Source organism: Emydura macquarii, unplaced genomic scaffold, assembly GCF_026122565.2.
Source record: "Emydura macquarii macquarii isolate MOO-44397 ecotype Brisbane River unplaced genomic scaffold, CSIRO-AGI_Emac_v2 contig_1483, whole genome shotgun sequence".
NCBI lineage: Eukaryota > Metazoa > Chordata > Testudines > Chelidae > Emydura > Emydura macquarii.
Genome location: NW_027131620.1, coordinates 13,110,858 through 13,136,157, shown reverse-complemented (window position 1 = coordinate 13,136,157; position 25,300 = coordinate 13,110,858). Strand labels below are relative to the sequence as shown.

General features: G+C 42.2%; 1 protein-coding gene across 1 annotated transcript; it reads right to left on the bottom strand.

Annotated features, from left to right (window-relative positions):
• Positions 1–246: 246 nt before the first annotated feature.
• Positions 247–19,914, bottom strand: SALL4 (spalt like transcription factor 4). The gene is given in 5 exon segments (XM_067554222.1): positions 247–2,348; positions 4,045–4,352; positions 5,034–7,244; positions 7,247–7,552; positions 19,754–19,914. Coding segments are annotated over 5 exon segments (3,330 nt in total). The 5' UTR covers positions 19,836–19,914; the 3' UTR covers positions 247–1,925.
• Positions 19,915–25,300: the final 5,386 nt, after the last annotated feature.

Genomic DNA, 25,300 nt, shown 5'->3' with positions numbered 1-25,300 from the left:
TATGGGTGTCTAGGGCAGTGTTTGTGGCCTAGTACTCCTTTCCCTTTTTAGCACAATCACACTATATGTTACGGAGTCGCAATCAAATATTCATGTCATGTACTAATGTTTCTCCATTAGGAAAACGAAACTCCAACATGTAGCGCACACATTAAAAAGAGGAGGAGTCAGTGGAAGCAGAGCTATTACTAGGCCTACTGGAATTTCCATTTAAAGGGGACAAAAAAGTGCTTTACCAGAAAAATGTAAGCATGGAGCATGAAAAAGCCATCCCAAATTTATTCTCAAAACATCAACAGAAATGCATCAGATACTCAAAACTACAGAATTCTTAAGTCATACATTCACAATGCAGAAACTTGACACTTGCGATACCTTTGGCATGTTCTATGTAACAATATCCATTTTTACAGTGTAAACAGGTACTGTTGTGTTCTTACTTACAAGTCCAGCAGGAAAGGCACAACGTGGCAAAAAACAGATCATAAACAAGGTTCAGGTGCAACAATATTACATAGTTTCTGGGGCCTTCCACACCTGAGACTGGACTCAAAGATTTCCTGTAGTCAGCAATCAGACTTCTTTCCATCATTAGTCCTTTAATACCAAATGCTTAGTTGGTTTCCAATCTAACTTTAGATTTCGTTACATATACACATCCAGCAAATGTAAGAAGAGTGAAAAATAAATCCATGAAGTCTTCAGATGCTCCCACTAATACATCAGGTTTTGGTTTCATATAGTGCATGGAAGCATCTGCTTGAATCTCAGTTCATTACAGTGGTCATTTATAGAAAAATAGACACTACATCTACAAAGAAAAATGAGGTAGATAACTTAGAATTCAGAGGGCTATCCCAATAACCTTCATACAATAAACATGGGTCACCATGGTTTTGTGGCGTAATGCAAGTGCACAAAATCACCAAGAAACTTAATGACCAAAGTGGGAATGCCATCCAAAAAGCCCACAAAACATTAAACTTAGGTGTGAGTACTTTTGTATTTAAATACAGGTTTACACAAACAGATCTCCTAAATAACCCAAAATAAAAATAAAATAAAAAAGTTCCTCTTGCTAAGGAAACCAGTTCCAATGCCTAGATGCAACAGTCACCTGAGATTCCTTGCAGAGATTTCAGACCTGACCTTCTCTTTCTAGATGAGAAGATTAAAAAAATATATATATACATACCTACCCCTGCTTGTTCAGGGCTCTTGGTATTGAAATAATATCTTAGGAGAAACTGCACATCTTTGGAAGGAGTAGTTTTGGCACTGTTCTTAAAAAGGGACTGTCCAAGTAGTAGTATTAAATAAGCAGCAGTCAACAATACAGGAGTATTCAATTATTAGGAGCAGTGATCAAAGGAAAAAAAGCCTGTAAGAGATCTCTTTACAGCTTGTTAGGCAAAATAAAAAAAATAAAAAAAAAAAATCTGTATTTTTTACTATATGGCTACATTAAAAAACGACAGACTACTTCTAAAAGGGTGGCAGACATTCTAGAATATTTACCCGCATAATCAATTTTCATGTCATCTGTAAATACAAGTTTTTCCATGAACAGAATGTTTTTTCCACTCTGTTCAAAACCCCCAAAGATTTCAGTTTAAACAGAGGCAAATGTTATAACCTTTGGAATTTCAAGTTGTGAAACTTCTGTAAGGCTGTACACATTAAAGTCACACATAAGAAATACTTTGCAAGACCCGCATCTTTCCAAATAAGAGGATTTTTTTTTTTTTTTATTATTACTTTTGCAAAGCAACATGATTGTACTGTGGGCAACTCTTACAAAGACAACTCTTAAAATCATTTGCATGTTAATAGGAAAATAGGAGGTTGAGATGGAATCTCTTAAAAATATATATGTTTGTATATATATTTGCTCTTTCTGCATTTCACCTTCACAAGGAGTTTGTCTAACTAACAGCAATTTTGTTCTCCTCCATGAAGTGAGAGAACTGGTGTTTTGGCACATTGTCTGCAGCAGCACCACCAGCCTTTTCCATATCAGAGCTAATTCCAGACTGGGACCCATCTATCTTGGAGACTGTCGCAGTATTTATTGAGGAACCACCCCCCATGGTGACTGGAAGAACAGGTATGCCACCACTCTGGATCACTGAAATCTCATTAGTCTTCATTGCCAAGCCATTGCTGAGTACCGCTGCATACTGGTTCCATACTGTGGGATCAATGTTCACTGAAGGAGGCACTATATCCTTTGGAAACATTTCAGATACCTTCTTTGGATCATTCCCCAACAGAGCCATAGGATTATCAATGGATAATCTTCTTCCACGCCTGGCAGAGTTATTCCACATGTGAGTTCCAACATGGACCTTGCAGAAGAGGGGGTAGGAGAAGTTAGAAGATGAGCGCTATTATAAGTCTGAGCTCCTGTTCTATTCTATCCAAGTTCTTATATCTCATCAGCACTATGGTATCTGAGCCTCAAGATAAAGTAAAGCCAAACACTCAGAGGAATGATTATGTAGTTTTGTACTCAAACTACAGCAAAATCTTTGTTTAGATCTTTGTTACTGTAGAATGTCTTATATGCCCTACATGTTCTTGTTTACTTTCACCTGAAGTAGAACAAAAAAAAGGGAAAGCAAGAACAGAAGTAGTCAGTTACTTAGTGCATGGGAAAAGTTTATTTTTTCCTCTACACAATTTAAGATACATTGGTTCTTAAGAAAAGGCTACAGGGAATATTGGCAAGTGATGCTGAATTAAGGCAACACAGGGACTTTTTACAAGGGATGGTTTTACAAAAAGTCTAACATGACTAGAATTTTGGCAGCTAAAAAGGACAGTCCCTTGTGTAATGGAAAACCACAAATAGCATATTAGTGCACAGCACAGACCCTCCGGAAAGACCACCCACCTACAGGCAAGCAGCTACCTGCCCCAGTCAGTCTGCATTTTATTTTCTAAGTTTGAGCATCTCTTTTCTCACTCTCTCTTGCCTCTTCCACTCTGACCCCTCCTTACAGAGTGTTTATGCAGAGACTGTTAAGAGGAAGAGTCTTGAAGCTCTGACGTGTTAAACCATAATGTGGGTGGGGAAGTTAAGTGTCCCTTAAAAGACAAATGGATTAATCTGATAATAAACTGATTACACTAGAATAAATTTTTGTATTTAACTGAAATCCCTGAACATTGTTGTAGAACTTGGCTCCAGTAATAGCCATTCCAACATGGGACTAAGTGCTCCAAGCAACAGTGGAGAATATAACATGTTCCATTAAGGCAGTGGGGTCCCCAAACTGTTGGATGTACCCCAGTGGGGGGGAGGAGAGAGGGGGTCATGTACAGCAGGGCCTGGGCCAGCCCCCATAGGGGGTAAGGAGGGAGCACCATCCAGCACTGCACTACCCCCAGCTCTCCCTTCATTCCTGCTCCACCTTTAGCCCCAGCTCCTCCCCCATACCAAGTTCTGTCCCCAGCTCCTCCTTCAGCCCAAGTTTCTCTGCTGAGCCAACTATACAATAATTATTGGTAAGTGGGGGGCAGGGGAAGAGCATGACAGGAGAAGTTTGGGCACCACTGCATTAAGGTGAATAATGATCATTGCTTAAGAGTGTTGGGCTTGAAAAAAATCAGATCAAATACAGATTTTTGTAAAACAGGGTTTCCTGCATACTGGATGTATCATCATCATCCAGAGATGGGCTTTGGCTACTGAATCCAGATATCAAACCCACACCATGGTTCAGGAGCGTTTGGAGACAGAGTTGCTGAACAAAACACAGTTCTTTCCCTGCAGTTTTTTTTTAAAAAGTGGATTTAGACAGATTTCAGGCCCACTAGAGAGTTTTGCATGTATGATACTTGCATATTAAGAGACTATAGCAAACTCTGTCTTAAGTGACCACCCAGAGGGCCAGAAAAATTAGTAGACATCTTAAAAGGCTGGACAATTATATTAGAAGGAAGAGTAGAAAGTTTTTAGAGGGGCTAAGAGACTTTCCTAGTGAAGGTAATTCCAAATGCAGGCATCACCATACCTCAGTCCCCTTAAGAATTGCTTACCTTCAGGTTTCCTTTCGTGGTAAAGGCTCTCCCACAGATGGTGCATGCAAATGGCTTTTCACCAGTATGGGTCCGTTCATGAATCTGAAGAGCGCTTGCAGAGGAGAAGTTCTTCCCACACGTAGTGCAGATGTGCTGTTTAGCTGGACGGCAAAGCTTAGGTCGTGGCACCAGGAGAGGGGGAACACCAGGTGATAAAACTGGCGGGCCAATAAAATGGCTAGTGCTAATAGGACGCTCACTAGGCATTTCCACTTTTATGAGGGCTGGTGGTGCCCTGACAAAAGCAGCATGAATGCTGCTGCGACCTGAAGAGAAAGAACACACACAGTATAGGCTATCACCGCTAAACATTTCAGCTCTGTTTAAGCTTTGGAAGCAAGACATTAGGCCCAGATTTTTGAAGGTGCATGAGCACAACACCCAATGCACATGAAAGCTGTAATTTGGAGGCACATAGGTGCTACTGGGTTGTATATGTATTTGAAGAACCTCCCCCCACATATCCATTTATAACCAACATATGTTCAGGATTTAAGAAGTTTCTCACTGATCCAAAGACCTCACTCACAGCATTCGCTATGCTAGCTTTATACTTCATAAACTAGTGCTGAACAGTCTTTATTCCATGTCTTATCAGCATTTAAGTAGCTGGTTTAAAGAGTTATTTAATAGTTTTAGGAGAAAATGCAAGATACCGAGCACAACTCCCATTGAAGTAAATGGGGTGAGTATGTGCTCACTAGGCAGCAGGAGGCAACAACTTGAAAACTTGCCCCTTCTGTGCGTGTTACTTTACTTTCAAACGTGAACCTGAAATTAGGAAGGAGGAGATTTTCAGTGGCTTAAAGAGCAACAAGCACCATGTTCCTTTTGAAAAGGAACCAAACCAGCAGGATGGGTGCCTTCCTCCCACTGGTTCTCTGAGGCGCTCCCCATAGAGGGATGGGTTAGTTATGGGGAGTGCAGCTACTGGTCATAAAACTCACCATACTCTCCATTTGGAAAGTGTAACCCAGGTTCTTCTTTGATGACCTTTCGACCAATATTGCCGTAAGTTAGATCCAAAGCGCCAGCCCCTTCCATCTCTGCAAGACTGTTTTCAGGGCCCTCGGCTTTATTTCCCATGCCACCATCTTCCTGATGGTTAAAACCTGGTGATTTTGACCTAATGCTTTCCGCTTGGCTATTGGTTGGGGACAATGCCTGGAATGAAGTAGATTCAGAGGCAGCAGGACTCCTGCCATTTTGATAATCTGGATCACCTGCCACAGAGGAAGAATCATTCGTCATGCCATCGCTTTCTGCTGAGCCATTGTCACTAGACTTCAGGCTGCTTTGCCGTTGCAAGTTCAAAGCAGAATTTACTATTTTCATTTGGTTCTCTAAAGCTGCAATCCCAGAAAATACTGTGGCTGGAGATTCTGACTGGGCATCATACGGAGTAGGTGGTTTCAAAGAACTGCTAGGGCCATCCTGGGAGTCTAGGTCTTCTTCCATCTCTATGCTTTCCATGTTTTCACCTGGGTGAGTCACGTCTCCATTCTTCTCAGTCACATCCACATCAGTATTATCACAAGTGTTTTCCGGCATAGGTGTATTGGGAATTTGTCCCCCCATATGCATGCGAATATGCTGCTGTAACACAACTGCATTTGTAAACTTCTTCTGGCAAATAGGACAGGAATGTTGCATCTTTAGGGGGGTGTTTGCCCGGTGGACACCATAATGAGTCTTAAGGTTACCTTTTGTTGAGAAGGCACGGCCACAAATTTTACACTTGAATGGCCTTTCTCCAGTGTGAGTACGGTAATGCATTTTGAGTGAACTCTGGCAGCTCAGCACTCTGTGACAGATGAGGCACTCATTGGGGTCTGTGGTGGACTTGTCAATGTTCTCAACCAACTGCTGTAGCTTAGATGTTTCTGAACCTTGCTCACTTGCTCCGCTGACATGGAAGACACTCACACTGCAGCTAGCTTGCGGTGAGCTCAGGCTCTGCTCAGTTCCTGACTCGTGACTCACTGCTCCTGATGAGGAAGAGCCACCTTCGCTTTCTGGAGAAGGCCTTGGCTGCATGTCACTTGAAAAGGTGCTGGCAAGAGACTCTTTGATGCATGTTAGACTGGAGATACTCTGGGGCAAGCCAGTGCCCATTGAGGTAGGCAGCGATGTCAGAATAGGCTTGCTGTCCACAATTAGGTTAGACTCATCCAATGGTACAGACATTCCATATGGGATTCCACTGCTGGTGGGCACATTGTCCAGATGCTCAGGTACTGGATAGTGATTCATTTTAATATGAGGGTACTTGTCTTTATGACGCTGAAAATGCACTTTAAGGTTTCCTTTGGTTGTAAATCTGTTACCGCAGATGTTACACTTGTAGGGTCTTTCACCAGTGTGGGAGCGGAGGTGTATCTGCAAGGCACTATCATTGCCGAAGACCTTGCCGCAGAACTTGCACTTGTGTTTAAAAAAAGGTTCTTCTGTATTTGGTTTGCTTTCAGACACACTAATGTTGGGGGGTTTCCCTTTCCCTTTCTTTGAGGGATCAATCACAGAAGAAACTGCAGAAAATGGGTTTTGGAAGATGACAGAGCTGGATGATTGAGGTAGCAAAGGGTTTGGGAAACGAGACATAGAATTTGGGAGGCTTCTGTTTGCTTCAGGCCTCAAAGAGAAGGAAGAAGAAAGCCCGCTGACTACAGTGCCAGCAGTAGGAATGCCCATGTTAGAATGAGGTAGTTTTCCCTGCTTCAAGGATTCCAGTGATAGGCTTTGGCTTCCAGCTTTTTGTCCAATTAAAGCAACAGCAGCAGACAGCTGCTGAGACATCTGAGCACCCAAAGCTTTTAGTGGATCAGTAGCAGCTGCTATTGAAGGATGTAGGGCATGAGGAGCCATCATGGCAATTTGGATGCGAATTTGCTCTGTGAGCTGAATTTGCTGGAGTTGCTGCTGCTGCAAGCACACGAGCTGCTCAAGGATCATTGGAACAGCATTAAAAGTGGCTGCTGAGGAAGAGATGGCATCAGAGGTACGTTGATTCACAGCCACTTTAGTTCCATGTATTGTCTGCAAAGTCACGTTAGTGTTTGGTACTTTGGATTTCGGTAAATAGCTTAGCCCATGAGTTGCAGGAGTAACAGGGGGTTCTGTTTTTAGATATATTCCTGCCACTGATTCAGTATTAACTTTTCCCTCTCTTTTTCCACAGAACCAGTGCAACTCTTGGTTTGACTGTCCTTGGCTGGCCGGCTATCCTGTTGATCATTTGGAAAGCTTTCTGTAGAGGGTCCAGGGAAGTCTTCAGTGGGTATTGTTCCTTCACTATCATTCATGATTAGGACAGGTGGATTTTTAGTGCAATTTTTCTTATGCTCAAGAAATTCAGAGAGATCAAAGAACTCTGCACAACATTTCTCACAGATGTTGGTTTCCTCTGTTCGGCATCTTTTGGAACTCATTTCACCATCTTCATCACCTGGGGCGTTTTGTGGACTCCCTTAAAAAAAAAAATCAAAATCAAATATTTCCGAAGTATACACACATCTAGGATGCTTACGTTTTTTCCAATTTAAGGCTGTAAGTGAGCCAAGAATTTGAAAGACATAAATGCAAGATAATAAGAGTTTAGATACATGGACCATATGCAAACCTTGGAGACTGGATTCCCAAGTCCTATTCCTAGCTCTGCTACAGATTCACTTGGTAGCTTTATCAAAGTTACCACATCTGTGGATCTCTATTCATTTGTCTGTGAAAGTGGCAAAGTGGCATGATCTCCCACCATCAGCCTTGTGAGGGAAAAGAGGAACTGTGTTACCTCCTAATTCAAATGGAGGAAACTAATTCACTAACAGTCTCTTTATACATGTAAAAATAGAAATGGGTATTCTAACTTAGCCAGTGCTTAGAGGGGTTTATAAACACCCCTCCCCCCCCACCAAACAAGAACAAAAAACCCACACTACTTAAAAGGCAAAAAGGTGATGTAGTGCATACATGGATTGTTTATTTTGTATTTAAAATTCCTAATTTTAAAGATCTATTTAGATGGTCAGCAGCCAAATTCTAGCAGTCACATGAAACTGTGAATCACTAGAGTTAATACAACCACCCATCACTGCCTTCCAGTTTATAAAGATTCCATAAAAAACACACTAACACAGCAGGAAAAAGCCAGGAAGCTGCAATTACTCTTCCATATCACAGTATACTAGGTATCTTATGAAAACGGTTGAGAGAATGAATAAACCTGGTGTTAAGAGTCCATATACTAAAAATCAATGCAGAACTAACAATGTTAAGTAGATTAAAGCTCTTATTATAAGACTTTTTGAAAGGAACCACTTCCTTTCAAGCAAAGGAAGACTCTAACCCAAGGCAAAACCTTTGTTTAACATTAGTTTAATTTTATGCTACTTTTAAGGAAGAGTGCTAATTAAAGCCTACTTTTTAATATTCATGTGGAACAGTTTTAAAGCTTCGTCTTGTCCCAAGAAAGATCATAATGACGTTCTTTAAAAATGCTAAGGGCTGATTTCTATAATAGTACACTTTACCTTAATAGAAAAGGGAAGAAGTGTAAAGCAGTTTCTTTCCTCATCAGTCCACAAACAGATTAACCTGTGCAGCATCTGAATAAATTATTGCCTGTATTCAAAACATACTTTAAAATGTAGTTGCCCCCTCTAGCTACTCTCTCTACAAGATGGGTTTGTAGTGTAGTCCTGAGACCAATATGGCTACAACATTAGAGACAAAGGTGGTATTCAGTGTCACCAATTCTTTTGACTTTATCACAACTTTCATGGTATTTGATATATGTAGTGTAGTTGTAGCCATGTCAATCCCAGGATATTAGGAACAAGGTGGGTGAGTTAATATCTTTTATTAGACCGGCTTCTGTTTGTGAAAGACAAACTTTTGAGCTACACAGAGCTCTTTCCCCGCCATGTCTCTGTACAACAAACGTGGGTTCCAAGATAAGCATGTTACTGTGAACTACACTGACTTTGGGATTTATGCAACGGCACTCGCCCGTTAGAGAGAGAGAGTCTGTGGGGAGCAGGAAGCAGAAAGATTATATTTTGTAAGTTAGACAAGAATCCAAATGTAACCACTCACCCCCCACAAACACACACACTTAAATATGCCAAAATTTGAAAGAGGATTTTCCTGTTTTTCCAGACTTTTCAGGTTCCCCTCCCCTCAAAAATTACACCAAGCTCTTAAAAAAAATTCTGCAGAAAGATTGTGTGGAAATTTTTAACCTTGATTAGAGCTAGTCTGAAAAAGGTGTCAACACTCATTCAAGTTACCTTGATTTGGAGCTTTAGACTCCTTAGGTCAGTGGATATCCAGGAGCCACTCAACTCACCATTGATGAGTTATGTCACATTTATTATCCCCAACTTTAACAAGAAACCCCACAGGAATCGTATACTTCTATCAGTTGTGATTTCATCTCAGAAGGCTACCGTCCTATTTTATGCATTAACAAGTTCTCCTTTCCTGCCACCCCCAACACACACAGCATGAGACATTCTATTTTCTACCAGGGAACTATAATGTGCCCTTTAGCCACAGGAGATTAAGGAACACTAGGTGAGACCCTTTGATCACGGAGGCACTTTGAGTTGCATCTTTATAGTCCAATGGTGTAGAGGCCTGGCACTGTATGTATGGCTTCAGTGAGAATTCAGGGTGTTCAGCACCTCCCAAGATCATGTCCAATATTGCCAATAACCCAGGGAGCAGAGTTATTTTATTAGTATTGACACAGCTTTTTAGCAACTTGCCTACATAGTAAATGGTTATGATTAGAGAGATTGTGGATAGAAAATTAATCTTATCTTTATTGTAAAAATGGTTTAATTACAAAATAATTACAGCCCCTATATTAGAGATATATGTTACCAGTTACAAGGCTGCATGTCGTGTACCTTGTGCATGAAAGTAGAAGATTTGCATGGACAGACATTTTTATATCTATGACTCAGGTGAGTGTACTTAGTTTGGGCCAGAGTAACTTCATGGGGGAGGATATGGCAAACCTTGACATTTGCTAGAGTAACAGTTTCTCTCTCACATGCTTTTCTCAGCAATGAAAATGCAAAAAAAAAAGTGTTGAAATTTGCAGTTGCCCACGGAGTGATGGGAAAAAGCTTTGAAGGAGTTTCCTTAAGATAGATCAGGTTAAAAAAATTTCACAGCAACGTTTTAGTGGAGATATATACAATCTCTCTTTGCCTTACAATAGCTACCAAAACAAAGCCTGTTTAAGAGCAACTGAAATAAAACATGCTTCTGTGCAAAGGGGGTGAACGGGAGCATGGACTAGGTGGCATCTTGAGGTGCCTTCCAGTCCTACATTTTTGATTAGCAAAACTGCACATCAAACACTGAGGCCAGGTCTACACTACAGACCTATATCAGTATAACTATGTTGCTTACTGGTATGAAAAATCCACACCCTGTGAACACACAGTTATACCAATCTAACCCTCCATCTACACAGCACAAAAAAAAACCACCACGACAGGTCCCCTTGGAGGTGGATTAACTACACTGATGGGACAGCTCCCATTGATGTTGGAGTGTCTTCACTTAAGCACTACAACAGTGCAACTACATTGATGCAGAGTTAAGTGTAGACCTGCCCTGAAATACACAAAAACAGAGCCTCCCTCCCCCCCAAAAAGGAGAAAAAAATACAAGCCACCACACAAACATATTCCCCCCTCCCCCCACAACAACCCTCTTAAATCAGTTTTTTAAAACCAAATCACATATAGCCAGACAGCCCCATAAGTAGAAGGTAAAATGCTATAGGATCTTTTGATCACAGTGATCAACTCTCAGTCCTCCACCCAATACATACAATCTCCACCCCAAAAGAATTAAAGACCAGTGTAGCTAAAAGTCCATTTTTCAATGAAAAAGTTTCATTAGGAAATGCAAGTCTCCTAAAATAGTATACGAGGCCCAACCTGATTCAGCAGGACTTGGTCAATAGAAAGGGACCAAATGAGGTCAAACATGGAACTTTTAGAACCCCATAAAGTGGGAGTTTAGTTCTACCTTTATCAGAAATATTTGTTGAGATAGAGTAAAGTTAAGGGTTTGATTTTTTGTTTGTTTTTTTAAATTAAAAGCAGGGGGAAAACCACTTTACTTTTTGGTGCTAAAATGCACATGGACTCAAAAGGCTTTTTAGCCTCAGAGTTTCATGCGGGGAAAAACACAACAAAACAAAACCAAAACACACCCCAACTCATTCCCATCCAATATGTAGCCCACAAAGATGCAGGTTAGAATACCGCAGACTTGGTTTCATACGCTTGCAAATTTGGGATTAAGGTAGTGGGGTTTTTTGCTTTGACTGGAGGGGGAAAAAAAAAAAACCCACAAAAACAAGGCCTCAAAGTTATACTGATTTAACTAGATTGATTTAGAAAGATGTATTTAAATGGGTGTAACCGCCTTGTGAGGATAGTAGACTCTTATTTTGGCAGATGAGTGCCTTATATTAATTGAAATTAAGCTGGTAAACAATAAGGGAGAAGCTATGGACACACCTAATCTGTAAACCCCCTCATACATATGCCAATGTGGAACAAAAATAATGTTGAAATCACAAAATTTTTCAGGAGATGGAATTCTTGTTTTCTGGTCAGCCCTAGTTAGCATCCCTCTGTAGCCATCTGGTACTCATGTTGTCATAATTCAATTCCCAATACAGACTCCCTGGGTAACCCTAGGAAAGACAGGGAAGGCTGTGCCTCACTCCCTCCCCCTCCCTCCAATCTCCTACCAGCTGTAAAACTGAGATAATACTTGGCCTCCCAGGGGCAGAGGGTGGTGTATAAATGAATGAATATTGGCAAATTGGGTGAGGTAAATATTTTATTTAAAAAAACAAACAAAAAAAAAAAAAAACTTTTGTTGGTGAGAGAAACCAGCTTTTGAGCTTACACAGAACTCTTCTTCAGCTCTGGTAAACTTAGGCCAGGTCTGCCCTACAGATGTATGTCAGCATCCTGACATCGCACAGGGTGTGGAAAATCCACACACCTGAGCAACGCTGTTATACCCACACAACTCCTGGTGTACACAGCGCTATATTGACAGGACACCAGTCAACATAGCTACTGCCTCTCAGAGAGGTGGGTTAATTGCACAGGAATAGCAGTGTCTTCACTAAGGCCTGGTCTATAAACTACAGCTGTGCCACTGTACGGTCTTTACCATGCCACTGCAAAAGCGCTTGTGTAGCCATGTTATGTCGGGGGTGGGGGGGAGAGCTCTCCCACTGACATCATAAAACCACCTCAACGAGCAGTGGTAGCTATGTAAAGGAAAGTGTATCCTGCCAACATAAGCGCTTGTGTGGACAGGCGCTATGTTGGCAAAACTTGTGTCATTCAGGGTGTTTTTTCCTTCACACCCTGAATGACACAAGTTTTGCCAGCATAAGTGCTAGCGTAGACAAGGCCAAAGCCTCAAGTACTGCAGTAACACATGAAGTCCAGCCTTTACTCAGAAATGGGAGTGTCACTGGCTAAGTACCTAGAACTGATGTGTTAACTACTTATGCTGAACAATTTCAAGGGACCATTTAAAGGTGAAGTGGCCTGTTAAACACCCTCCCAGTCATAAGGGAGGAAAGGCGGAAGGGAGCGAAGGTAGTGGGTTACATTCAGGCCCATGATTTTTAGTGTCTAGCAAAATTATGAATTTAAACTCCCAGGCTTGTCTTCTGAAAGTGTTGTGTATCCTGGGACCGAGACATCTGCAATGCTGCATTCAATATGGCAAGACAGCCGAGTACTAGAGCTATTGAGACCACAGACAGAGAGACAAAGTGGAATATCTTTTATTGGACCAACTTCTATTGGTGAGAGAGAAGCTCATTACCTCACCCACCTTGTCTCTCTAATAGCCTGGGATTGACAGGGGTAACATTACTGCAAACAACATTTGAGACCTTAGAGAGATAAAAAAAGCCTGAATTGTGTGTGTTTATTTTAAAGCAAAAGATTCACTGGGGATCCTGGTTTTGATTTCTAGCTGCCATCTCCTCTTCCTTCCTCCTGAGTCTTCCAGGAACACCCAAGTGATTGCAATCAGGCCACCTCATTTACCAATACAACATACTTGCTCTAGCGACCCACCCTAGAAACAGTTATCAGTGACACATACTTAACAGTCTTAAAATGTAAGTTTACTTCTGTGCAAAGAAAGTCCATCATGCATGTCTACAACTGTGGACAACTCTGTCCAAATACTGTAATAGTATTTACCAAGTAGCAAGGGAGCCTTGTTAGAACAATTGCTTGTGCACTTAAATTAACCCCCTCAAATATGCTTCACAGGGATTGAACTTCTACTGTTTTCTATCCGCTCCCCCCACACCTTCGAATTTCAGGAATGTTATCTCTCAGCATCTAGTTATCCAATAAGTTAGAAGAATGCAGTAAACCCAGCAGGGGTTTTAGATTCAATCACTGCCAAATGGAGGGGAGGGGGGGGGATCCACTATTGTGAAGGATAAGGCAGTAATCTACAATAAAGTCTGATGAAATCTTCAGACCTCAAATTTAAAGTTTTTTTTAAAAAGATTGCTAATGACAATTTAAAAAAAAAGCCACCTTTTACCTGATTTAATTTGATCGAGTGAGGAGCTATTGGAGTTGCACATAGCAGATTAATTCAAAGTTGTCACATTAGAAATAAGAATGGGGGGGGGGGGGGGCCTGTTGGTCAGAGATCATGAAGCTAAAACAAAAAACAAAAACAAAACAAAAAAAACCCACCACACACAACTTTTAAAGTGTCTACTTCACAGTAACTGAAGTTAATACCTCCATTTCTTCATTTTTACAGAAATTTGATCTCTTAGTCACTTTTCTAATATTCAGTTAGCAAGCAAGAAAGGGATGTACAATTATGCTATCAAAAATAATTAATTTTAAAATGAGGTTAGTAGGATCTAGTTTTGAAGGTCTCAGCTGGCATTAAAAAAAGAAGATTAGACATATACCTTGTTTGCTGCAGTGGTTACTAGACTTGAGAACAACTGCTATTTTAACATTTCAGACAAAAACAAAAAAAACCCCACCACCTCACAAGCACTGTAAAGAAAGATAGTAGCTTTTGACACGTTTATTCAATCCTAAAATCCATTTGCGGTAGTAAATAACTTTGTCCCACTCCCTTCACTTTATTAAGAAATTCAGATGTTTTATTTTAAAGCATTTGAAGTTTCCAATAAGGATTGCAGACAATGTAATTAAATCTCTCCCAACAGAGTTCAATCAATACCAGTTTCCTACCCAAGAATAACCAGACAAGAGACTTCTTGTGTCTCACAAGAATTTCGATGCATAGGTTGTGAATTATCTTCCGAGATTTTATTAACCTCATTAACAACAAACCTGTAAAAGTGCTAATTAGGTTAACCCAATATATATTAAAGTTGGATAAAATTGCTTTGGAAATCTGAAGATGCCAAATCACTTTGGCAAATTTAAAGACTTCAGCTATCCTCACAAATGTATGAGAGAGCAGTTCTGTGTGGAGTCTGAAAAAAATAGACCTCTAAATTCCATGTCCTTGCATGATTACCCCTCTGATGTAGTTTCAAAGGGCTTTAAAAAACAAAGTTACTGAATGCCCCGACAAAACCCCTTTAAAATGTCTGCAGTTACCTGCTGAGGCTCAAAACTGAAAGCTTTAGCAAACACATGTCCTGATGCTGCTATTAACAACTGAGCTTAAAGGGCCGAACAGTGGAGGGCACTCATGTATTGCTCTGAAAACAATATCCACTTCGGGAGCCGTGAAGGACGGCGCTTTTCAGCGCAATCAGAAAATTACAACCCCCTTCTTCTGGCGTTAGTAAACTTCTACTTTCCCCCAAAACAAAAGACTGCGGTTTACAGCGGCAGCGACAAACCAACCTGCTACTAAAAGTCATTAGTTAGTAGTGGTGGCGGGACTAGCGAATGAATCGTTCCCTACGGACATGTAAATAAATCGGTTGCCATCTGCCCCAAAACTAGGTTAATCTAAAACCGGAGGTCGAAAATCGGAGTGGTTAAAATCTAGTTCGGCTACAGAAGCTACCAACCTTTGTTATCACAAGTTGCAGGTAAACCCCAGTTCTTGGGTTTTCAGAGCCAAGAACATTTCTGAACCTAAATTCAAGGCAGAGATTGAAGAAAGGAAGGGAGGGGGAGTCACTGCCCTGCCTAGTTATTTCATTTCCCTGGGGAGAAAGAGCAGACTAGGAGACTCCAAAAGCCAATGAGACCTGCCTGCTGGCAGCACCTGAGAGTGGAGAAAAGCCTTTTTGCTCTACCTGATCCACCAGTGCCACTGTTTCCTCCGCAGCGCTCAATTACTCGCACCACCAGCAAGTCCTTCGCCTGCAAACCAGGCGGCCCTGGACCACACTTAACACTAGCGCAGTGTTTAAGACCCAGCTAAACGGCGCAAACCCCGCTGCCAAGGTCAATTGCATGAGAGTCCTAATTGTAAGCTTGACATCAACTTACCACCCACAGCAGGCAGGAGGAGGCAAAGGTTAGAGCAGCAGCTCTGTCAAAATGTCACATGCTGCGGAGTTTAGCAAGAGGACTGGAGCACTACAACCAATATAATGTTTCACTTACGTAAAAGGGGAAAGGAAAAAAAAAACCCCCAGCAAGGCATTTATTTCCCCTTCCAGTCAGTCAGCCTGGCTTTGAGAGCTGCACATTGTAACCAGTGGGTGAAGCAGACATTTGCCCCCCAGCACTAGAACAATCCTCCCCCTCCCCAGCGAGAAGAGTCACCCCTCGGTGCTGCAAAAGTCGCAGGAGCCGAACTCGATCCGTGTTACAAACAGCCCCAAGCAGCCGTTCATTTAAACCGCAGCCCGGGGCCACCGAAGGCGGGTTCAGTTCTCAAGTGGGGCTACGTTGTTGATCTCCTGCCCCATCTCGGAGCGTGAGCTGGCTTCAGCTCACCCCGATCCAGGGCTGTCCGCTGGGACCATTTTTATAGGGGCGGGGTGCTACGTGTCATTGAACCAAACTGCAAGCCCTGGATAGACTGGGAATCACTTCCAGAGTTCCAGCACCTCTGCTCAATGGACAACTGTTGTTGCCCAAATCGTGTTTACACGAGCCGCTCTGGAATCAGTGGCTCACATTTCTGATTAACCGCCTGTTTACTGTATGAAACTCATGGTTTTGAGAAGCTGGGACAAAAATCTCTTTTACAGCAGCATGACTTGAGAGAATATATTCGGATGATTCTTAAAGATTAACCCAATTGTTGACATCACAGCTTGAATGGATGCCCCTGAGTATACAGTGTACTACAATTCTTAGCCCGGAAAGGGTTTTTGTTTTGTTTTATTTTATTTTAAAGAGATGTAGACTGCATTTTAAGAATCCTACACTTTAACGGCTGTAATTCAGTACAATGGGCATCTTAAACCCTTCTGTGAAAATGCTAATTTTCAGTATGTAGTATTCTCAAGTGACCACCTGCTGATTTTTTTGGCCTGTTAATCGATCACCAGGTTAGCAAAACCATTTTCTAGCCCACTGCATTGTTCTCAGAGGCGGGTCTCGAATTGCTTTGCAAATGTTCTCTTGCAAAAGAGCGAGATAAGGGCTTGATTTTATTATTGCAATTATGCATAGATTTGATCATTTCTCAGACAGACAATCTTGCTGGAATTTTAACTGTTATGGCGCTTCATCGCTTGGTATTTATGGACACACCTGTGTCAGAGAATAGCTAGATTATTTTGAAGAGAAGATCAAATATGGTCAATATTGCACCCAGATTATTTTTTTGATCATGTCAAGAGTGTTTTTAGTTAAGGGGTTCATACAAATGGTTTAACTCCCTCCCACTTCTTCTGATCGCTATCACGAACAGTAGCGGAGAGATTTCTGCAACAGTTACTATAACTTAGTTGTTGATCTTTCTACCCTCCTGCAATACCAGCTGGGAACAGTAAGGTAGCTATGGCTCAGGACACTGAGCGGCAGCACACTAGACCCATTCTGCAGGGATGGGAGGAGGGTTAAAAACAGAGGGAATTCTCAGAGATTCACCAGCAAGGCTCCTGACTAATACTCAATTTGGGCGGGGCACTGTCCACGACTCCTCCAAGAGCAGGCAGGAGGAGCAAGTAATTCCTTTCCCTCCCAGCGATGAAGTTGGGCGTATAGGGACGAAGGAAGCTCCCATCCAATTTAGAAAGACCTTTGGGGAACGGATCAAGTTTTCTTGAGAGATACATTCCAGTACTGCCGGTGACCCCTGGGTGGCGCAAGAAAGCAATCCAAGTTCCGCAATCAATTACAGGCGAGCAATTCGCTAGATTGGGGATAGCGGGCTAATTTCGTCAGTTGCAGTTTGAGGAGCACCCCTTCCTCCCACCGAACCCCGGGCACGGATGTAGCCAAAGCACAAAAAGTTAGGCGTCTACAAGGATTGAAAACAAAGCTAAACTCCGCCACACATCTATGTATTAGACAGATCAGCACCCCCCCCCCTCCCAGGCAGTGCTTTAAACTGCTGTCCTTCGAGAGCTTGCCAAATCATTGTAATAGTCGAAAAACCTGAGCCCTGTTCCTCCGAAGGGCGAGCAAGTCCTGCTCTTCTCCCTCCCCCACCCCCTCCGAGTAACTCTGCAGCAGCTCCCGGACAGTTATTAACCCTTTTGTTTCAGCACAACCCCCGGAGGTGGTGGCTCTCCAGCCGTGGGCAGAGATTTACATGTGGAAACATCACCTCCATCCCCCAGCCCCACCATATGCACAAAGGAAAACAGTCATGCATTAAACATGGGATTTATTGCCTTCTGGCCAGCTTGCTGTTTCTTAAGTCACCATTAACCGGACCCAACAATTGGACAGTTCGGCTCAAAGAAAGGGGGGGGGGGGGGAAATGAGAGTCCGACCCTCCTGCGGTTTGGGAATAGGTGGCTCCTGTAATATGGATTGTTATTGACCATTTCTACCGATGGGGAAAAAAACCCCCAGTTATCAAGCATTTGATTGTGGGAGATATTTGACCTTTAGAGGCATAAAAGCCAACCCACAGAATTACAGAGGCAGGCTGCCCAGGTTGTTCAGGGTTAGTAAACTCCTGCGGATCCTCCCACTCCAAATATCTCGAGTCGTTTGGGTTTAATGATAATAATCGGACCCATTTACAGAACCCACCCCGCTCTCTCGGGGAAGGGACTGATTCCTAAATCGAGATAAGATTAATTTCCGAAGCCTCTCTCATTTATCTAAACCAGCAAGGCAATTCAGCGCTGATGATACTAACCCCAAGAAGCTGAAAGGTTTATATTCGGTCTGTCAACAGGAATGTTATGGGTTAAGTGGCACTATTCCACACCGGTTTTTAAAGTGTGGGTTGAAATTTAAACGGAGAATTAATGGAAGGAAACGGCCCATGCAATAGCCTACAAGTGCTACAAATTCTCCCCGGCCGAGCGCTGCACAAACAGACAAACCCTGGGAACACTCGAGAAGATGCTACCCAGTATCGATGAAACTTTCCCACAGGATCCAGGAATTTCAACTCTTCCCAATTCGTTTCTAGTGGGTTCTCGGGGCCATTAGTTTGCCATCGGTTCGATGGTCAATGCCCCTCCGGATTTCCCCCCTTCGCACCCTGCTCCCAAAGATCAGGGAGAACTGAATTTGCACATCGAATTTTCCTTCTCCCTTTAAAATACAAAGAGCAGCAGCATCCGCGGAAGGAATGGTTCCCGACATTAAAAACCGCCCAGCACCCAAATACAACACACACACACCACGTTAGCTCACCGGAGTTATTTTAGGAAGTCGGAAATCAAAGATGGCTGGAGGTCAGGCTACAAAAGGTCCAGGGCGATTGTGATCTCCAACCAAAATAGCCAATGCGCTTTTTTTTTTTTTTTTTTAAAGAAATCTCCAGAAAAAAAAAAGATACATCGATCTAGGGAAACAAAACGAAAGCCCCCCCCCCTTCCTGCGCTAAAGAGAAGGGGTGCAATTCCTTCCTCTGTTCCGCTCCTTGTGCCCCCCCCCCCAAAAAAAAATCCTTTCCGGCTGGGCAGTTTGGGGGTTCACCTTGCATTAGGCTACAACAAAAGGGGCTGTACCAAGGCAGGGAGCGGATCGCATCCTGCTCCCCTGGCGTGGCACAAGGTACAGCCCGGATCCCCCTCCACAGCCGGCAGCACACATTAAAGTTTAAGGGGGATGGGGAGGAAACTCAGGCTCGTAGACAGACACCCAAAGGGAACGGCGGAGCAAGAGAGAGAGAGACATCTCTCCTGCGATCGGTCAGCAAGGAGCAGCCATGGGGCTGGAGCTCTGGGCAGAGCCCCTGGACAGTTTTGGGGGCGGGGGGGGGGGGAGAGGGGCTAGAAATCCCGTTGCAATTTCAGAAGAAAGAGGAGGATCAGGCCCGGTATCAATCGAACAATGATTGAAGATAAGTGAAGGGTTGGGGGGGGGAGGGGGCAGATTATGGGAATAAATGGTACAAATAACGAGTGGTCAGTGTGGGGTCATGATCTCGAGCCGAGTTGGGGGGTTGGGGGGAGGGGAAGGCACCCACCCCAGAGCCCCGATTCCCTGGCTGATTTCTTCGCACATCAATTAAAGTTGGTAATTGGCGAGCCTCCCTCTCTTACTTTGCGCCTTACCACTTGCAGCATCTGGGGGCTCCTCCTCGGAGTTGATGTGCTGGGGTTTCGCCTGCTTGCGCCTCGACATGGTGCCCAAGCATCGGGAGCAAAATAGTAGCAATTATTTTCTTCTTCACAACAAATTCCTAGAGTTGGGAAATTACCCCCCCCCCCTTGAGCGGAATGCGCATGTCAGAGTAATTATGATTATCAATAATGCATTGCGATTTATCATGGGTCCCTGACAGCTGATTGGCCTGAGTCCAAGGGCTCACAGATTATTCAAATAAGGTCCATTGATCAGGGAGCAGAGGGGAACGCTGGGCATTGTAGTTTTCCCATTGCTGCTCCTCCGTCCCGTGCATGTGACAAAAGCGTGTGCTCCTCACGCAGATCGGGGGGGTCCGAGCCAATCTCATCATCTCCTACTACCTGATTGGGTCATATTTCCTGGGAAGGGGGCCGAAAGAGGCGCATGGATCCATCTTTGAGAGTAAACAAACAATGTGGCAGTGCGATTTTCTGTGCTGTCCGGGGGACAGAACCTTTGTTATCTCACCTGCCCTTTTTTATTGTCTATGCCCGGTTTAAAGGGTTTTTTTTGTTTTGTTTTGTTTTTTAAGTGAGCAGAAGCTTGAAACAATGCCGTGTGCAGGGCTGATTCCTCGGTTTGTCATTCGATATGATGGGACAGGCAAGGAGCATGATCATGTGATTGCCCAAATGGCTATATTGGATGAGGATATTATGGGAGGGATGGTATGGGGCAGAGGCAGGGATGGGGAGGAATCAAAAAAGCACAACCTGGGGTACAGAACAATGCCGTGTCTATAAATTACTGGCCCATTGTTTTATTTTCTTTCAACTACCTTCTTCAAGACTCACTTCTTTCCGGAGGCTCATCAAAAATGGGTCAGTTATAATAATGATGAAATAAATAAAAGATGGCAAAAAGTAGAGCAGGTAACAAAACCAAAAATCTGGAATTTGAAAAACTACAAACAACCAACAAAACCCTTTTTCGAAGGACATTTGCTTACCCATACATAATCTCTCTGCTGTTTGTTTCTACCACTTACTACATCACATCTAAAGAGAGGCATTGGTCTGGCAAACAGATCCAGACCAGCAGATCTGCTGGAACCAGAGTCCCATTGGGGCCAGTGTTCATGTGTGTAGATCTGATCAGGGGATTGGACCCCAAGATGGATCCCCATAGAAGTAAATTGGAACCTTAGGTACTGATCCTGCAAAGTGTTCTCGTGAGTGGAGGTTGGCTGTGCCTACCCAGAACCCCACTTTGGCAGCAGGGCACTGCACAGGGACTTCTGATGTAGAACTCCTTGCATGACTAAAAGCTTAGATTGCAAACTCTTTGGGGCAGGGGCCCTGTCTTTTCGTTTGTGCTGCAGAGCATTAAGCACCCTTTGAGTCCCATAGACATGATGAATATCAATATTGTGATTGCTCAAAGTATTTTATTTGATAAAATGAGAGGTGAGGAGAAGAAATAAGGAGGGATGAAGGATGACCTAGTGGGTAGGGAGGGCCCTGGACTAGTACCCACACGATCTGATTTCAGTTTCTGGCTTTGCTATAGACTCTCTGGGTGAGAGTGACCTTAATCTATTCTGTGCCTTGGTTTCCTAAATGTAAAACCTTGCAGGAATGTTGTGAGGATAAAAAAATCCATTAATGACTGTGGGGGGCTTAGGCCCACATTCTCATAGGAATTAAGGTACCTAAATACCTTTGAGAATCTGGGTCTCAGATACTATGGTGATGAATGTCATACAATTAACAGATAGGAGAGGCGCTATATATAAGAAACAATGGTATATAAAGATATGAGAAAATTATTATAGACCATTGCACAACATCTCATTTTAATAGTTTCTTTATCATAACACCAGCAAATTGTTTATTTCAAAACCTCTTTTGGTTATACAATATAGCATTTATTATATTCAAAGGTTTATTATTCAGAATTTAGTCACCAAGAATCTGACCTATTGTACATCAGTGAACTCTTTGCAACATTTCTAGAAAGTAGAGTGTTTATGGGACAATCATACAAAGATCTTGAGTCAGCAGACCAAAGTACACAGTGCATCACGATCTAATTATCTATTTATTATCTTAGGTTTTTCTTACAATGTCTCTTACTGGGGTCTTGTTTAGCATTTAACAAATGATAATGCAAACAAGAGAACTGGGGTATTGCACACATGGTAACTTCTGAAGGCTGAACTTACTACACACTACAAAGAGTTTTGCATCACTCCATTCCACCATTCTCTTTCCCTGTGGGGAGTTATTGAACATATAGTCAGGGGACAGATTTTGTTTTTGTAGGATGAGCAGGAGTATTTTGTGACATGTCTCCCTGACAAATAAATAATTGCTGTACTTCATTCTGATCCCGACACAACAAACACTTTCTCTCAGGTTCTCTGTATAACTTACGTATAAAATCACATATCAGAAACACCATATATACTAATATATAACAAAAGCGATTAATTGAGAGTTAAAGTTATTCTGATCAGAAAGCATCTTTGTGGAACATTTATTCCAGCTCTGTGTAGTTGTATAAACAGAAGCTTTAGTTTCAGCTAATACTATGTATTTGTTTAACTAACAGTTTGAAATGCTTTTAGTTTGCAAAGTGTGTACAGAGAAAATAGATTGTTAAATGACATAGATAGATACTGGTGAATTTTCTTCTCCCTATATATTTGATATATTTTCAGTCTAACTGACTTTTTTTGTTCAGCACATAGGAGGTGACATTACATATAACTGTACTGAGCTAAGTGACAATCTATTAAATACACTGTTTTATGTCCCCAAACTGGGAAGGAGAGGCAGCCCTTTGCAGTCAATCTACATCTTTAAGATAGGCAATTTATATGAAAGGATTTGTTATGAGCTTTTAAAAAAATAATGGGTGAAATCCTTAGACCATTGAAGTCAATTAGGTGTTTTTGCCACTGATTTCAGTGAGGGCAGAATTACACGCAATATAACCGAACTTTGCTGAAAGGAAGGCAAGCATGTGATGAAATATCAATTTATATTGAAAAAGAAAAAAAGAAGAAAAAAAAGAAAATGAGAGGCCTGGCTCCATGGTCTATTGGAAATTTAAATTCAGGGGAAAAGAGCAAGATTGGGAGCAGGACCACAACAGGCTGAGGGAAAGTAGGACTACAGGACAGGAGGTGTTATTAGTGAAAGCTGCTCTGATTATGCCTTTCCTTCAATGGGCTCCCAGTTAGTTATAATTTTAAACAGGATAAATGGAGTGATTCCATCAGATGTAAAAGGCATATTTTTTGGAATTTGCACTATTATCTGGATTAGCACAGTTATAGTTTCTGCATTTGAAAACTAACAGACTTCTTTTTTTGACTGGACATTTATTTTTCAGAAAATGTCAGAGGTAATCAGTGCTCTATCACCAGCAATGCTGAAGAGCTATTCCTGATTGGTGCACTTGCAAGATGCCAGCCTAATCATTGAGAACTGATAAAAGGAACACTTTTTTACACAATGCATTATGAGCATGTGGAACTCATTGCCACAAGTTAACATTGTCAGAGATAGGATACTGAACTAGATGATTCACAGGTCTGGTCTCAGCAGGAAATTATTACAGTCCTAAAAGGCCACCAAAAATGAAATTGATCAGGACACTGGCAAACTTGATAAGTGGGTGGGATGATGACTCTCATGGGAAAAAACATATTTCCACCACTATAAACAAATATTTTCCTGTATTCTGTGCTGTTCTACTATGAAAAGCTCTGCTCATTGCTCAGTAGAAAATGGTTTAAAAATCATTTTTGTTGAAATCTTTAATGCCAATAATAACAATTAATACAAATTACAAATACAAATACAAATAATAGAAAGGAAACATTTTCATGAAAAAATATATTGGAGTAAATTACACTAGTGTTAGCTCCATTATATGTCAGTGCAGCAAGACACATTAGGGGTTTGCACCAATGGAGCCATATGAGTTTCACTGTGTTAATGCACATTTTTCCTGATGTTGACATTCCATAAAGGCAGTGCTTAATTTGTGCCAGGACTTGCCAGGGCAGAGCCCCGGCACCGCTGGTCTTACTGCATCAGTTATGAATGTAAAAAGATTGCTTGAGCCCAGGCACCTCTTTCATTACAAATTAAGCACTGCATAAAGGAGTAATCTACAATCTGCATATTGAGGGCCCTGGGGAGTAAAATTGTTCACACTTACTTACATCTCCCCATTACTTTTCCTGCTATATGCCTCTCCCTAGAACCACAACTTATACATTACTTCAACTTACTTGTTAGATAAATTACCCCAGTCCAGACTCTCTGGGCTTATCTCCACTACACAATTTTACCCTTTTTTGAACATGGCTGGGAAGACTCAACATAGCTGACATGATGCTACCCGTGACTTTGTAGTCAGTGTAAACAAGGATAAGTTGTGTTCAGCACTGAGCGAGTTGCACCGAGATTTACCCTGCCCCTCACTGAAAAATGGGTGGGATCCAGTCCGAGTTAAAGTGGAATGTAGGTTCTAACCCCCAATCCCAGCTGAGTAAACTAGCCTGGACTTAATGCACCTCCAACATCTGGTCAGAGGTTTTTCTGTGTGGACAATAGGGTGGTTAAGGCTAAAACCCTGGCATTAGTCCAGGATAACTGTACAGTGTAGGCATACCATCAGAAAGTTCAAATTCAGAAGCGGTTAGTGAGTAGAGTAAATTGCATATGGGTAATGCATGTAGTGCTAAAGGAATCGAAATCTACCTGAGTCCAATGGCTTGTCTACACAGGAATGTTTTACCAGTTATACAGGTATAATTGTACCAGCGTAGTTAACCCAACATAGTTATACCGGTATAAACCTCCATGTGAACACTCTTATTTTGGAATGGCTTTTTTTTTTTTTTTTGGTTTAGATCAAACCTCTTCTTTAGTGACATAAACTAAACCAAAAAAGGCCAGAATAAGAGTCTTCACAAGGGGGTTATAACCATACCAGTTTAAATTCATTCCTGAGCTTATACCTGTACAACTTTTCCATGTAAACAAGCCCTAAGGAATGTATGAAAGTCCAGCTTGATGTAATTTACATAAGGAGGACATTCGAAGAAGGCATATACATCCGGTTTTGTACCAGTAAAACTGTGTAGATTAGGGGGTGTGATTTTTTCTCTGATTCCAGTTTAATCCCTAGTGTAGATGCAGTTATATTGGTATAAAGGTGCTTATAACAGTGTAGCTTATTCCCCTTCCCTATGGAACTAACTGTATCTTTATACAATGTAACTGTGTTCACACTAAGAGGTTGGTACTGCTTCAACTAGACCAGGGGTTCTCAAACTTTTTTTCCTGGGACCCCCTTTGAAAATATTTCAGGCTGTGATGACTCCTCCTTCCCCCATGCCATACCACCCTTACTGCTGTGCTACTGCTGGGGGCGGCGTTGCCTTCAGAGCATCCAGCAAGCAACTACGGCTCTCCGGCCACCCAGCTCTGAAGGGCTCGGGC